The sequence below is a fragment of the Tachyglossus aculeatus genome, chromosome 14, assembly GCF_015852505.1.
Source record: "Tachyglossus aculeatus isolate mTacAcu1 chromosome 14, mTacAcu1.pri, whole genome shotgun sequence".
In the NCBI taxonomy this organism is placed as follows: Eukaryota; Metazoa; Chordata; class Mammalia; order Monotremata; family Tachyglossidae; genus Tachyglossus; species Tachyglossus aculeatus.
In genome coordinates, this window is record NC_052079.1 from 30089824 (window position 1) to 30106090 (window position 16267).

General features: G+C 41.7%; 1 protein-coding gene across 4 annotated transcripts in view; it reads right to left on the reverse strand.

Moving 5' to 3' along the window:
* Window positions 1–16267, reverse strand: part of PPFIA2 (PTPRF interacting protein alpha 2) — a 455622-nt gene that overhangs the window by 118919 nt on the left and 320436 nt on the right. For all 4 annotated transcript variants that reach the window (XM_038756973.1, XM_038756972.1, XM_038756975.1 and 1 more), the window contains one exon: window positions 4056–4277. In XM_038756973.1, coding sequence (XP_038612901.1) covers window positions 4056–4277 — 222 coding nt within the window. The remainder of the gene's footprint in view (window positions 1–4055; window positions 4278–16267) is intronic.

A 16267-nucleotide genomic window follows, 5' to 3' on the forward strand; every position in this document is an offset into this window, starting at 1 on the left:
GTAAGCACATAACAAATATCATAAAAAGTGGTAGGTGGGGAAAGAGAGGTCAGGACCAGAGATACAGATTTATGAATCTGCTGCATAGAGATGATAGTTGAAGATGAAGGAGCAAATGAGTTTCCCAAGGGGAGGGATTGTAACTGTAAATGGAGAATCAAAGAGGCCTCAGAATTGAGTCTTGAAGTAACCCCACACTTAGAGGTTAGGAGGCAGGGGAAGAGGCTGAAAAAGTGACTGAGAATGAATGGCCAAAGAGATAGGAGAAGAACGAGGAGAGGACAGTGTAAATGAAAACAAAGTTAGCTAATACTTCAAGGAGAAAGTGGTAGCTCACAATGTAAAAGGCAGCAGAGAGGTAGAGGAGGATTAGGATGGAGTAGAAGTCATTGGACCTGGCAAGAAAGCGGTCACTGGTGACCTGAGAGAAGGTAGAATGGATAGGATTTGACCAAATATGAGGGTTGAATGAGAGAGATGAGTCACTGCATTCTCTCAAGCACTTAGTACAGTGCTCTGATCCCAGTCGGTGTTCAATGAATCCTATCTATTAAAGTATTTCTCGAGTATATCAAAACACTGCAGAACCAGCACCATGGCAGAGCAGCAATCTGACAAAGCAAAAACCCCATGTAGCCCAGCATGAAGCAGAGCAAAACAACTAGGGCAGAGAGCGAAGAAACTCTCCCTGCTGCTACCACCTGTGCCAACTGTCAACTGCCCTTCACGCTTCTGCCAGGACCAAATAAAGAAGAGGCTCCATAGAGACAACAGTGTGTCCTAATGGAGAGATCATGGGCCTGGGATTCAGAAGGACCTGGGTTCTAATCCTGACTAAACCACTTGTATGCTGTGTAACTTTGGGCAAGTCACTTCACTTCTCCGTGCCTCAGTTACCTCATTTTGAAATGAGGATTAAGACTGTGAGCCCAATGTGGGACAGGGACTGTGTCCAACCCAATTACTTAGTCTCTACTCCAGTACTTAGTATAGTGCCTGGCAAAGCACTTAAATACCACCACAAATACCACTATCCTCCCTGTCCCACAAGCCTATAACCTTGGTGCTATCCTCTCTCATCTCTCCATTATGTCAGCAAATCCTCAGTTCTACTTCACAATATTGTTAAATTTCATCTTTCCTTTCCATCCAAACTGCTACTATGGTGATCCTGACCTCCCTGCTCCTGTCTCTCCACACTCCAGTCCATCCTTCAGTCTGCTACTTAGAAGATTTAAAAAAAAATTCACTCCACATCTTCTCACGCCTCAAGAACGTCCAGTGGTTGCCCATCCATCTCTGCATCAAATAGAAATGCCTTACAATAAGACTTACAAACATTCACTCAGCTTCCCCCCTCCTACCTTAACTCTAAGATTTCCAGCCCGCTCATTTTGTCACTCCAACACCAATTTATTAGATTTCGTCTATCTCACCACAAACCCCTTATTCAAGTCCTCTCTCTGGCCTGAACTCCCTTACCCTTCATATACAACAGATCATCACTCCCCACCTTCAAAGCCTTATTAAAATTACATCTCTTCCTAGAGGTCTTCCCTGATTATTGCCCTCTTTTTCCCTATTCCCTTTTTTTATAGTATTTGGTAAGTGCTTATTATGTATCAGGCAACGTACCAAGTGCTGGGGTAGATCTTGGATAATCAGGTTGGTCAAGGTCTCTGTCTCACATAGGGCTCACAGTCTTAATCTTCATTTTACAGATGAGGTTTAAATGAGGCACAGAGAAACTAAGTGATTTGCACAAGTTTACACAGCAGACAAGTGGAAGAGCTGGGATTAAAACCCAGGTCCTTCTGACTCCCAAGGTCATGCTCCTTCCACTAAACCACACTGCTTCTCTCCCTTTCGGTTTCCTACACTTGGATCTGTTTAACACTAGATAACCACCCAACCCTCAACCCCATGGCATGCATGTGTATATACACAATTTATTTTAATGTACCTCCAGACTTTGGACTGTAAGATCTTTGTGGGCAGGGAACATGTATAGCAACTCTGTTGTACTGCACTTCCCCAAGTGATTAGTACAGTCAGTCAATCATAATTATTGCATGATTACTCTATGCAGAGCACTGTACTAAGCACTTGGGAGAGTACAATATAGCAATATAACAGACACATTCCCTGCCCACAATGAGCTTAACGTATAGAGGGGAAGACAGACATTAATATAAATAAATTACAAATGTGTACATAAGTGCTGTGGGGCTAGAAGGTAGGATGGATAAAGGGAGCAAGTCATGGCGAATTGAAGAGAAGGAAAAGAGAACTTAGAGAAGTCCTCTGGGGAAGATGTGCTTTCATTAAGTCTTTGAAGTCGGAGAGAGTAATTTTTCTGTCAGATATGAGAAGGAAGGGTATTCCAGACCAGAGGCAGGTCATGGGAGAGCGGTCGGTGGAGAGATACAGGAGATCGAAGTGCAGCATGAAGGTTAGCATTAGAAGAGGGAAGTGTGAGGGCTGGGTTGTAGTAGGAGAGTAGCAAGATTGAGGTAGGAGGGGGCAAGGTAACTGAGTGTTTTAAAGCTGATGGTGAGGCATTTCTGTATGACATGGAGTGGGGAAACATGGCTCTGCCCAGTCAGTGCTCAGTAAACACGCTCGCAAACATCTGAGGGTTATGCTTCCTGATTGTTCACGGACAAGTCCACTATATCATCCCACTGCTAGAGTCACAGTAAATGCCCACGACAATAATGGTTTTACTGTAGTTGTGCTTGCCTCACTTGAAAGTACAGGGTTTCCATGATTATGTTTATTTAGGAGTACCTGTGGGAGTTTGAACTGGCATGTGTTCCAAGGTTACTATTCCCACTGACAGTATTTTCATGAATCAAAATCTACTTTATCATATCTCTTTGAACAAGCCTTTTTTCAACATCTTTACTTTGTTCAGAGCTGATAGAGCCAGAAAAAAATGAGAAGGCTTTGTGAGTGTGCATTTCTGTTACATGCGAATACACCTATTTTATAATACAGCCCATTTTTCTACTCTGTGGAGGTTGCATTCATGTAGAACCTCCCTAATGGAAAACATACCTCCATTATGCACATTTACACGATCGTTTCTCCTGACTTTGGAATGTGCCATATCCCAGCAGACTCACAGTGTCTGCTAAAAGTACCCTAATTCTGTCATCATGTTGTGGCCAAATTATGTAGGGTCAAATGGGTTCCGGCAGAACTGAATTTATGCAATTCTTGGAGTTGAAAAATTGCAATTCACTTGCTGAGTCTCTGAGGCCCATGAGAGACAAACTTATTTGAATCTGCTCCAAAATTATTCTACAGTACCCTGTGTACATTTTGGATATTTTCACTTAATAAAAAAAAATCAGATATTTCCTTTCTCTACATTTTTTTTGTATGCCTGAAGTGGAACAAAATCAAATGGGCTTTAAGTCATGATAGATGACTCTGAGAGATTTTCTGATGAGAATTTGCACAGGTGATGCCTTTTTTTTTTCATCCTTGTTAAATGTACAGATAGGTGCCCATTCTGCAGGGGCGTTAGGGGGATGGAACTTCACAGCTGTTTGAGGAGGAATCCCCAGGCTTTCTCATCATAGGTCTAAGACAAGATTTGAATGGCCAATATCATCATGTTCATGACTATGATATTATCATTATTATATTGTAAGCACTTACTATTCCAAGCACTATTCTACGCTCTCGGTTAGATACCAATGAATCAGTTCTGACAAAGTCCCTATCTCAATCAGGGCTGAAGAGGCCAAAATGGAGGTTGTCTGGCATATTATCTTTTTGAAACTTTCCCCTACCCAAGTCTCCTATGCCCTCTCCACCCACATACTCAAAATGAAAATCTGGCACCTCCACATTGGACAGGGACTGCCTCATCTGATTGTATTGCATTGTCCCCTGCACTTAGCACAGTGCTCTGCCACATACCACTAGCATTATGATAATGATATACTTCTGAAGACTATTCAGAAGATGGTAAAAATTAAAATTATGACAATATTATGGCTGGTGCAGCATCAAGAGGGAAGAGCAGAAAGTGAACCTCTTACCTCTCTAATATCCCGCTGATATTTAGTATTCATTTCTTCTGTTTTAATGAGATCCTTTCTTGCTGTCTCCGCTTCCTGCTCTACTTCTCCAACTCGAGAAGAAAGGGCTGCCAAGCGTTCTTTCATTTGTGCCATTTCGTAATTTTGCTTTTCGAGCAATTCCTGAAGTTCCACCACTTGACTAGTGTCATCGGTAGAGTCTATAGAACCGTTGGACAAACGCTGAAGAAAGAGGAAAATACACATCACCAAAAAGTACTTTAATTAAAAGATATCATAAAATATATATGTGACATGGTGACATGCCAATATGTAAGAAAATATACACACACTGGAAAAATCAAACATCTTGACTGTAACTGCATTTGCATCCAGAAACCATCATTCAATGGTATTTACTGATCGTGTACTGTGTGCAGATCACTGTACTAAGTTCTTGAAGGAATATAGTCAATAGCTCCATTGTATAGGGAAACTCATAGAAATTTCAGTAAGAGAAATAAATAAACTTTCCAAATATTAGCGCAATAAATCAATCAATGGCATTCACTGCCTGCTTACTGTGCACAGACCCTGGAGAGTACAATACAGTAAAGTTGGCAGATACGATCACTACTCATAAAGAGTTCAGTGGCCACGTTTTCTCTGAATGTCCATTCTTTTGGAATGCCTGTTGTTTGAGCTGATAGAAACAGATGTAGCAACTTTTAAAGAAAGGGTTTTGTTAGGCACTTACTATGTGCCAGGCACTTTACTAAAAGCTAGAATTTCATTCGTTCAATCATATTTATTGAGCACTTACTGTGTGCGGAGCACTGTACTAAGCACTTGGGAAATACAAGTCGGCAACATATAGAGATGGTCCTTACCCAATAATGGGCTCACAGTCTATAAGCAGGAGACAGATAACAAAACATATACGCTCATCAGTTTAGCCACAGTCCCTGTCCCACATGGGGCCCAGAGTCTTAACATCCATTTTACAGATGAGGTAACTAAGGCACAGAGAAGTGAAATGGCTTGCCGAAGGTCACACAGCAGAAAAGTGGTGGAGCAAGGATTAGAACCCAAGTCCTTCTGATCTCCAGGCCCAGACTCTATCCACTAGATCATGAAACCTCTTCATGCAGTTTTTATTCACTACCCACAAGGACCTAACCAAATTCTAGGCTAGTTCAATTTTTGTGGACCTGAAAATTTGTTTTTCATAATTGTAGATTGCCAATGTGGATAAGGATTTTGGGAATGGGGGAGTACAGCACAACAGAATTAGCAGGAATGTTCAATGCCCATAGTGAGATTACAGTCTAGAGGGGGTGACATACATTAATATGAATAAGTAGCTTATAATGAATAATTAAAAGATATATACATAAGTGCATGGGGTTAGAGGGTAGAGTGAATATCAAATGTATAAATGTCACAGATCAGAGCGCATAGATGACACAGAAGAGAGAGTGTGCTGGGGAAAAGAGGGCTTAATCGGAGAAGGCCTCCTGGAGAAGTTGTGACCTTACTAACACCTTGAAGGTGAAGAGAATGATCATCTGGAATATATGGAGGGGACGGGACTTCAAGACTAGAGGGAAGATTTAGGATAGGGGTTGGTGGAGAAATAGATGAGATAGGAAGGGGCACAGTAAGTAAGCTGGCACCAGAAGAGTGGAGTGTGCAGGCTGAGCAGTAGTAGGACACTAGTGAAGTGACATAGGATGGGGCAAGCCAACTGAGTACTTTAGAGCTGATAGGGGTTTCTGTTTCATGCGATGGTGGATGGGCAGTCATTAGAGGTTCTTGAGGAGTGGGGAGAGATGAACTGAACGTTTGTGTTGATAGATGATAAGATGGCCAAGTGGAAAGATCACAGAACTGAGAGACAGGAAACCTAGGTTCGAATCCCATTTCCGCCACTTTTTTATGGTATTTGTTAAGCTCTTACTATGTGCTAGGTACTGCTCGAAGCACTGGGGCAGATACGAGGTAATCAGGATGGACACAGTCCATGTCCCACATGGGCTCACAGTCTTCATCCCCATTTTACAGATGAGGTAACACTGGAACAGAGAAGTTAAGTGACTTGCCTAAGGTCACACAGCAGACAAGTGGTGGAGCAGGGATCAGAACCCAGCTCCATCGGACTCCCAGCCTGTGCACTCTCCAATATGTCATGCTGCTTCACTTGCCTCCTGGGTGACCTAGGGCAAGTCATTTAACTTTTCTGTGCCTCAGTTTCTTCACCCGTAAAATGGGAACAAAAGATCTCCCCTTTGGACAGTGACTGGGGACTGCATGCCTTATCTCAGTGCTTTCTTTACACACATAAAGAGCTTTAAAAGAATCTCAATTATTCCTGGGGAAAAAATGGTGGGCCTGTTTGGTGATTTTTGTAGTACTGTGTGAAGAAATCCAACTCAGTACCAACAGCAGTGGCAATACAAAGCCCACTATAACTACCCAGAGAAGAAGAAAACTGGGCTCTGACATTCTTTGCCACATCACCTGAGAGGCTCAAAGAGTTTAGACAGAAGAGGATGCTAGTAAACAGCACCAGAAAGCTCTCCCAAGCTGTAGATCCAAAACCACATCTGAAGCAGAGTCCCAGCCTTCCTATGTTGCATATACACACAAGTCTTTTTGAATAGCAGAATTAGTATTATCCTTGCAGTAGGTTCCAGAGAATAGTTTCAAAGAACCAAAAACAACTGAAATACTTGTTAGTCCTAAGAATAAGATACAAAACTCCAAGAACCTGGAATGTCCTCTTTTACTCCTTAAAAGAATCACTCTTTGTGAAAGAAGCAATCTGTTTATAGTGGGCAGTGACAAAAAAAGCAAAATGAATCGGTTTATTTCTGGTAAAGGACTATGGAGACGCACATAATTATTTAATAGTATTTGTATTTCTTAAGTGCCTATCATGCTGGGAAAATGGTTCATGAATGAGATATTGATTGATGAATTAATTGACACGAGTAATATGGCACTATGGCTAGAGGAGCAGAGTTTCAGATTTCTTCCAAATTAATTTGAGAGTCTCTAAAGTCCAGCTGCGGCCTTCCCAATCTTCTACAAAGTTAACCTGCAGAATTTATTGAGTGCTTACTGTGTACAGAACACTGTACTAAACACTTGGGCAAGTACAGTGCAACAATGTGTAAATATTATCCCTGCCCAAAAGCAGCTTACAGTTTACAGGGTGTGATAGACAATGAAGTAGATTAAAAGAATATAGATATGTATTATGGGGCTGGGATTAAAAAAAAATCGAGAAGGACTTATGCTGCTGATTCCTGTGTCTCTCCCTGGCTGAAGCAAGGCCTGAAGGGAGTTCCAGTGACATGGGGAGCAGTGGACGGGGTGGGTCCCAGTGACTGGTAAATGGAGTAAATGGATTTGCCGTGATGCCAGTTTTTAAATCCTTCAATATCTCTCCCACCAGAGATTCCTCTACTGCTAGTGACTCTGAAATAGAAATTATTTTTGCTGGGAAGCTTAGTATTGTTCCACTTACTCAAATATTTTTAACTGATTTGCATATTGGTATATTCTAGAGTTCTTAGACCAGACTGTTTAGGCACGTGTACGCCCTTTGAGAGCAGGAACTATTTCTTTTTTTTATTATTATTCCATGCTGGAGACTCAAGGACAAAGTACAGTTAGATCATTTCTTTGGACAAAATGAAAAGAACCAGCTAAGGTGAAGAAAACAGATGTGTGAGATGGTGGACAGTCTTGAATTCATTCACTGTCATATTTATTGTGCATTTACTTTATATAGAGCACTTTAAGTGCTTAGGAGAGTACAATATAACAATAAACAGACACATTCCCTGACCACAGTGAGGGGGAGACAGACATGAGTATCAATAAATAAATTACAGATATGTACATAAGTGTCATGGGGTTGGGAGGGGGGATGAAGAAAGGGAGCAAGTCAGGATGACTCAGAAGGGCTTGTGAGAAGAGGAAAGGAGGGCTTAGTCAGGGAAGTTCTCTGCATGAGGAGCTGTGCTTGATGAGGAGGGAAATGGAAAGTCAGTGGAGGATTTTTAGCAAATTGATAGGTGTCAATTAATGCTTCGAGAAGACGATCCATAAATTCAGTTGTATTTATTGAGTGCTTCCTGTATGCAACGGACTGTATTAAGCACTTGGGAGAGTATATGCAACAACAAATGGTATGGATTAGAGAGGGGAGAGACTGGAAGCAGGAAGAGCAGAGAATGTGGTAATAGGACAGTCTAACTGTATCATGCCAGAGCTTGGACTAGGATTACATTTGGGAATTGGAGTGTAGGTAGTTCAGGCAAATCAGGCAGTAGAGCTAAAGTGAGAACCAAATCCTCTAGACTGTAAGCTCTCTACGGGCAGGAAACATGTCTGTTTTTTGTTGTAATCTCCCAAGCACTTAGTACATTTCATCTGCATACAGTAAACTCTCAATAAATACGCCTGAATGAATGAACTAAACAGTGGAGCGTTCAAGTGGAAACCAATGTGGCAGGTTTCTGGGTCAAGGAGGATAGTGCAGCTGTGAATGAAAATGGGAAAGCTAGGAAGAGGAGGAGGTTTACAAAAGATGAATCATTCCAAGTTAGACAGAGTACTGGAGATGATGACTCACCTAATTCTGCTACCACTAATTTCTACACTGTTTTCAGAATCTTAGGAACTACAAAGGATTTATCAGGGTCAAGTAGAAATGTCTCAGGGCAGAAGCAAGCAGCATGGCCTAATGGAAAGGGACTGGGACTGGAGGTTAGAGTAGCTGTTTTATAATAATAATAATAATAACAATAATGATTGTGGTACTTGCTAAGCACTCACTGTGTGGCAAGCACTGTTTCAAGCGTTTGGTGACAGAGGTGCCACCTCTATACTATAAGTTTGCTGTGGGCAGGGAATGTATCTGTTAATTGTTATATTGCTCTCCCAAGCACTTAGTACAGTGCTTTGCACATAGTAAGTGCTCAATAAATATGATTTAATGAATGAATGGAAAAAAACCCATAATTTCAAAAAGGGAAACCTGCTTATTTATCATTCCTCATTTCTCACAACAATATTAGTTATTCTGTTCGTGTGAAAGGAGAACGGTGGGTACTTACTGGAGAAAAGGTTGTACAGAGGAACTTGCAGGATAAAGGAAGAAAAGAAAAATTAAGACAAAGAAAAGAATTACTGCCCTGGTCTAAGTTCTGGTCATATTGTACCTGAACTATTGCAACAGGCCCCTCACTGGTCACTAAGCCTCCCTGATCCCACCACCAATCTATTCTACAGCCTTCTGTATAAATCGATCTCCTGAAGCATCATTCATCTATATCATTTCTGTCCTCAAAACCCAGCACTGGCTCCCCACGTCTCTCCACATTAAACAAAAACTCCTCACAGTTGGCCTTAAGGTTCTCCACCATCTGGCCTTAAGGTTCTCCACCATCTGGCCCCACCTTACCTACCTGCTTTCTTTACCCCACTATGCCTTAATTTGCTCTCTCCATTCCTCTCAAGCCAATCTTCTAACTGTACTTCATTCTCTTCTATCTTGTTTCTGTCCACTCACTGACAGTGTTGTTCCACTCTGGAACTCTCTCCGTCCTTCCCCAAATCCAACGGACCATGGCTCTCCCTGCATTCTTAGCCCTACTAAAATCCCACCTTCTCCAATAAACTTTCTCAGATTAATTTTCTAGCATCCTAAACTATACAGTTCATCAGCCGACTCTAGGACGTATAAACTTCTTCATCCCTGTAAAAATAATAATAGCAACTGTGGTATTTGTTAAGCACTTGTTATGTGTCAGGCACTCTACAAAGTGCTGGGGTGGATTCAATCAAATTGGATTGGACACAGTCCCTGTCCCTATAGGGCTCATAGTTTTATTCCCCATTTTACAGATGAGGCAACTGAAGCACAGAGAAGTGAAGTGACTTGCTCAAGGTCACACAGCAGACAAGCGGTGGAGCTAGGATTAGAACCCAGGTCCTTCTGACACTCAGGTCCATGCTCTTTCCACTAGGCTATGCTGCTTGCCCTTAATGACTTTATACCCATCTATGCTTATTCAATAATTTCTTTGGGTCACACTGGTTGTAAATATTTTTATTTTTATCTCCTCTTTTAAAAATATAGGCCAATTGTAGGCAGATAATAGGTCACTTGTTTATTCCATTTTTCCCTAGCACCTAGTATGGTGCTTTGACACAGTACACAACACCAAACAGGCACTTAATTAATACTACTACTGCTATTCTACCAGTATTCACATGGATGTTCTGAAAACCCTTCTGCTGGACGGTTCCTAACATTCATTTCCACTGACCTCCTGCTCCATTAGACCCTGCCCATTCTCCAACTTGGACACACACTCGATCTCATTATCTCTGGCCACTGTTCAATCTCTAGCTGTCCTCACCAACCCTGACATTCCTCTATCCTACCACAACCTCCTCACCTGTCTTCTCCCCACATAACCCTTCCCCGCAAATATGTCCTGCTTCCCCACAGAGACCTCCCATTGTTTACTCCCTCCAATTTTCTCAAGTCATCATGTCCCATTTAGATCCCATATCCAAACTACCTTCCCTTGATGACCAAACTGATACCCTCAACACCACCATCTCTTCCGAAATGAACTAACTTGCTTCCCTATCTTTCCTTCTCTGCAGTCCAGCATTTCCTCCTATCTTCAGGACAACACTACTTCGATGTCTCACCAATACTTCACACTTAACATGCCCAAAACAATGCTCTTTATCTTCCCACAAAATACCCCATTCTCCCTCTGACTTTCCACTCAGTGTAGATAGCACTACCATTCTCCCTGTCTCATGGGCCTGCAACCTTGGCGTTATACTTGAGTCCTTTTTCTCGTTAACCAACATATTAAATCTGTCCCAAATCCTGTCAATTCAACCTTCCCAACATCAATAAAATATACCCTTTCCTCTCCATCTGCCACCACATTAATCCAAGCTTTCATTCTATCCCGCCTTGACTACTCTGTCAGACTTCATGTGACCTCCTTGCCTCCTGTCTCTACCCACTCCAGTCCACATTTCACTATGCTGCCCAGCTCATTTTTCTACAAAGAGGTTAGTCCATGTATTCCTCACTCATTAGGAACTCCCAGTGGTTGCCCATCTACCTCCACATCAAACAGACGCTCCTTTCCATGGGCTTTAAAATACTGAATCACCCTTGCTATGATATCTCCTTGACTTTCTACTACAATCCAGCCCACATACTTTTCTCCTCTAACTTCTTTCCCATGTCCTGCCTCTGGCCTGGAACTCCCCCCCTCTTCAAAATCAACAGACAATCACTTTCCCCACCTTCAAAGCCTTACTGAGGCACATCACCTCCAAGAGGCCTTCACTGATTAGACTCTCATTTTCTCTTTTCCCACACCCTTCTGCATCACCCTTGGTCTTGGATTTGCACCATTTATTCACCCCTCGCTCAGCCCCATAGCATTTGTGTATATATCTGTAATTCATTCATTGATAGTAATATCTGTCTTCCCCTCTAGACTGTAAACTCAGTGTGGGAAAGGAAAATGTCTGCCAGCTCTGTTACATTGTACTCTATCAAGTGCTTAGTTCAGTGCTCTGCATACATTAAGTGCTCAATAAATATCTGTTAAGTATTTATTGTTTTCTAGGCACTTTACTAAATGCTGGGGTAGATACAAGCTAATCAGACTGGACACAGTCCATGTCTCATGTGGGGTTCATAGTCTTAATCCCCACTTTACAGATGAGGTAACTGAGACACAGAGAAGTTAAGTGACTTGCCCAGGGTCACACAGAAACCAGTGGTGGAGCTGGAAATCAATCAATACGATTGATTAACATTTAAAACAGTTATGCCAATTCATTCCTGTGGATGGTTCACTGCCATCCTCTCATATCTGTAAACTGGCTGCACATTACTGACAAATTGATTGTTAATACTGAACGATTAATTATCAGTTAGAAAATAAGGAATTGCATTTGGAGAATAGAACTAGCTCCCTTAATTTCATATAGGTTCATTGCTATTCGCGAGGGTATGGGGACTTTAATCCAAAATGTAGGCAGAGAAGGAGGCAAGTAAAGGCTAGATAGAGGTAGATAAGAGAAAGAGAAAATCAGACAGACACAGCTTGCAGGGAACAAAGAATCATACAGAGTCGAAGTCAGTTACTTATCAATATTCATGAATACTAACACTCAGATCTGACATTAAGCATGTTTTCACAGTTCATTTTGGTTAAAACATTCTCAGAGAATTAAGGAATGTTCTGCCAACATCACAAGCCTGTTTGGACAGAGGGTCACGGTGTTGGAAGAAATGGCTTGGATGATATGTATGTGTGTGTTTATGTGTGTGGGGGGGTGTTATAAGGGGCATTATAGTGTGTGTTTTCTTAAAGTGGGGCTTTTCAAGAATTTATTAAGAAGCAGATAAATGTCTTTATATCAGAATGATTTGCCCTCATTTTTAATCAAAATTATTGAGGTTCCTAACACTTAGGGCCTCATTCCAAATTCAATTTAAAGGAGTTGACACTGAAGCAAAAGCTTTTGCACAAATGATTTACACCTTGTGGTTCAGGTTTAGAAGCAGGAGGGACATCAGGAAGGGAGGGCTTGAAACAACAGTCTATGAAAAAGGAAGATAGAGTTTATTATTGAGAGTTAGCTTTTTACATTCAGGACAATATAGAATCAAAAATAAATTGTGGGGGAGGCATTTGCAAGTACGGGATAAAAAAAGATTTAGGGAAAATACTTTCAATCTGTTATATTACGTGGGAGTGAACCAAGAGATGCGTAAGATGCTACCAACTGGAATGACAAGGAAATCATCATTAGGAGTTGGCTTTATCTCCACCCACAGCAAAGGGTTGCAGCCTTGGGATTTTTCTGCTTGTGTTGGTGGGAACAATGACAACCACATAAATGCATGTTGCGTTCTCAGAACTCACTTTGAAAACTAAAACAGTGTGTCAGAAATATGAGGTTAGCATACTAATTGCAGTAGGTGGGAGAGGACAAATTAGAAACACATGTAAGGAATGCACAGGCATAACACAAGTCTAGCCACATCTACTAATAATTATGAGGAAATACATTTCAATCAAATATCTCCAAGGTTATGGTAACCCAACAGCAAATATGCATTTTGGAGACAAGCAGAGGACTGAACCTGGTAATGTGTTAATGGTGAGTAAATCCCCTTCCATCCTCAATGCCGGTTCCCCATCCCTTCCCAATGTTCTTGGGTTTGACCAGGGCATTAGAAGGTCATTGTGGATGCCCCTCCCTGTCCACAAATGTCCTTAAGAACCACTTTACTGATGTGCATAAGGTTCAAAGCACAGTCTTACAATAAGCACTTGAGAGAATGCAATAGAACGAGCGGGCCAGTATGAACGGAGTAGCCATCAACAACTATATTTACTGCTAGACAGGAAGGCATGGAGGAATCATTTGGAACAACAGTCTGGAGGAGGCTGTCTCCTCTGCCAACAGTGGAAAAGCTCTTTGCCTGGGGCACGAGGAATGTAGTATTTCAGAATTATAGGCCGAAAAGAACTAAGGAAATGTAAATAGCTGTATAAATGCTTAGTCCAGATCTTACTACTACACAGTTTCATCCTGTGATTTTAGAAGACTGTTTCAGTTTAGGGCTTTTAGAACTAGGTCAGTCTTAATTGTTCAAAATAGATATTTTGTAAATCGACATTGATTATTGGACCGTTTCTATCTGAAATTGAATTTCTCTTCACTTTTAATATATTTCTGTGCTAGGTTGTGTGAAGCAGAATAGGGTAATGGAACAATTTCAGGCTTGAGAATCAGAGGAATGGGGTTCTAATTCTGGCTCTATCACTTGTTTGTTGTATATTTTTGGACAAATCACTTACCTTCTCTGTGCCTCTGACCCCATCTGAAAAATGGGGATTAAATCCTACTCCCTGCTACTTATATTGTGAGCCCATGGGGCACAGGTACTGTGACTAACTTATCTTGTACCTAGGCCAGTGCTAAGTATAGTGCTTGGCACACTGTAAACAAACACGTACCACAATAATTATTATTGTGTTTTCTTTTTCATCATTATGTTTATCAAAAAATGCTTATGGATACATCTGCAGGCTCCATCCCATTAAAAAGTCCATTTGCATTTCATTTGTGCTGCGCAAAAGCAGCAAATGAGCACAGCGAGGAGGAGACAGTTGGAGGTAGAAGAGGTGCCAAATACATTCTCTCTTCCGCATATAGAACATTGAACGTCGTCTAGGACAGATAGCTGTCTGAGGACACTGAGGTCTCTCTCTACTGAGCTGCCTCAGCTAACCCAGGACATCTAACATTGGAAGGAACCATTGCCTACCATCCTCCCACCGGGACACATAGATTTCACTCCCGATCTGCTGTGACCATTTCTTCATCATTTCTCCCCCTTCCTCAGGCCTAAATCAGTCCAAAGTGGAGAACACAAGACAGGTGTGGCTGTCAGACACCCTGGTGACAAAATACCTGGCTTTTTACATAACAACAGCTGACTGCCTTCAAATCAACCCATTCCTCTTTTTACTCCTAAACATTTGCCTCCTCACTCTCAAGGATGCACTCTCACTCAATTCAGTAGTTAATCAACAAAACGACCAGATAATTGCACTTATTGCTACTGACAACCTCATCTGTAATCCATAAACTTCTCTAACTCCATCATATTGCCTCTCTTTAATCAGCCCATCCCTGCTGTTCCTTCCCAGTACCTCCATCATTTCACCCCTCTTAGGGTCCCCTCTCCCAATTCCCCTCACCCCCACCCCCTGCCCCAGCCAAATGCAGCCTGTGAAACCCCAAATCCATCATGGGTAAGCTTCCCTTTATCCCTGACCTGTTCCTGTCCCAATCACTGCTCCTCCTCACCATCACAGAAACCTGGCTCTCCGGAGATGAGATTGTCTCTCCTAATGCTCTCTGAGGGGTACCTCCTCTCCCATTCCCCAAGACCCACTGGGGAAGGGCGAGGATTCAGTTTCCTTCTCATTCCCCAATTCTGCTTTTGCATCATTCTATCTGCCCCATCTCTCTCTTTCCCTTCCTTGGATGTGGGAAGTTTCCCCTTCTAGACTGTGAGCCCGTTGTTGGGTAGGGACCATCTCTATATGTTGCCAACTTGTACTTCCCAAGCGCTTAGTACTGTGCTCTGCACAAAGTGCTCAATAAATACGATTGAATTCATTCATTCATTCAATCGTATTTATTGAGCACTTACTGTGTGCAGAGCACTGTACTAAGTGCTTGGGAAGTACAAGTTGGCAACATATAGAGATGGTTCCTACCCAACAATGGGCTCATAGTCTAGAAGGGGGAGACAGACAACAAAACAAAACATATTAACAAAATAAATAGAATAGTAAATATGTACAAGTAAAATAGGGTAATAAATCTGTACAAACATATATACGGGTGCTGTGGTGAGGGGAAGGAGGTAGGGCGGGGTGAATGAATGAATGAATATCATCTACCACTCCACTCCAGTTACCCACTCAAGTTACTAGTCATAGTCATCTACTGGTCCCCTCCATGCCCACCGCCACACTTCCAGAATTGCAAACCCTCTGACCTTCACTGGGAGACATTTTTAAATTATTGTACTTCTCAGTTTTCTATTTGTCTGACCTGGGAAATTATATTCTCCATATAAATGCATTTTAGGCTCTTTTGTTGAATGGGAAATGAGCAAGCTTCTTAGGAGACTAATCAAAATGGTTAGGACTCTTCATCTATCCAAGTCTTCTCTCAAACAATTTTTCTAATCACTAATTTTGAAGCTCACCTATAACAAGAGAATAACGAGATTGTGGCAAATTCCAGCAGCATATTCACCACAAATGGAGATAGGAGATGATGCATAAACTCAATATCATGAAGAGAACTCTCTGGTGGCACCATCAAATCCATGACACCAATCACCATAGATGGTGTTTATTTAATGCAAACTATGTGCAGAGTACTGTACCAAGTGCCTGGGAGAGTCCAATACAACGGTGTTGGAAGAGGCATTCCCTGTGCATAACGAAGTTATGATAACTGTGGAAAAACAGTATTTGATCAATAAAGCACTCTAAATAAAATACACTGCATCTGACAGAGATTCAGCTTTTCAGGAAGCAGTGAATGAGGTAATTCAAACCTATCTTGGAAAG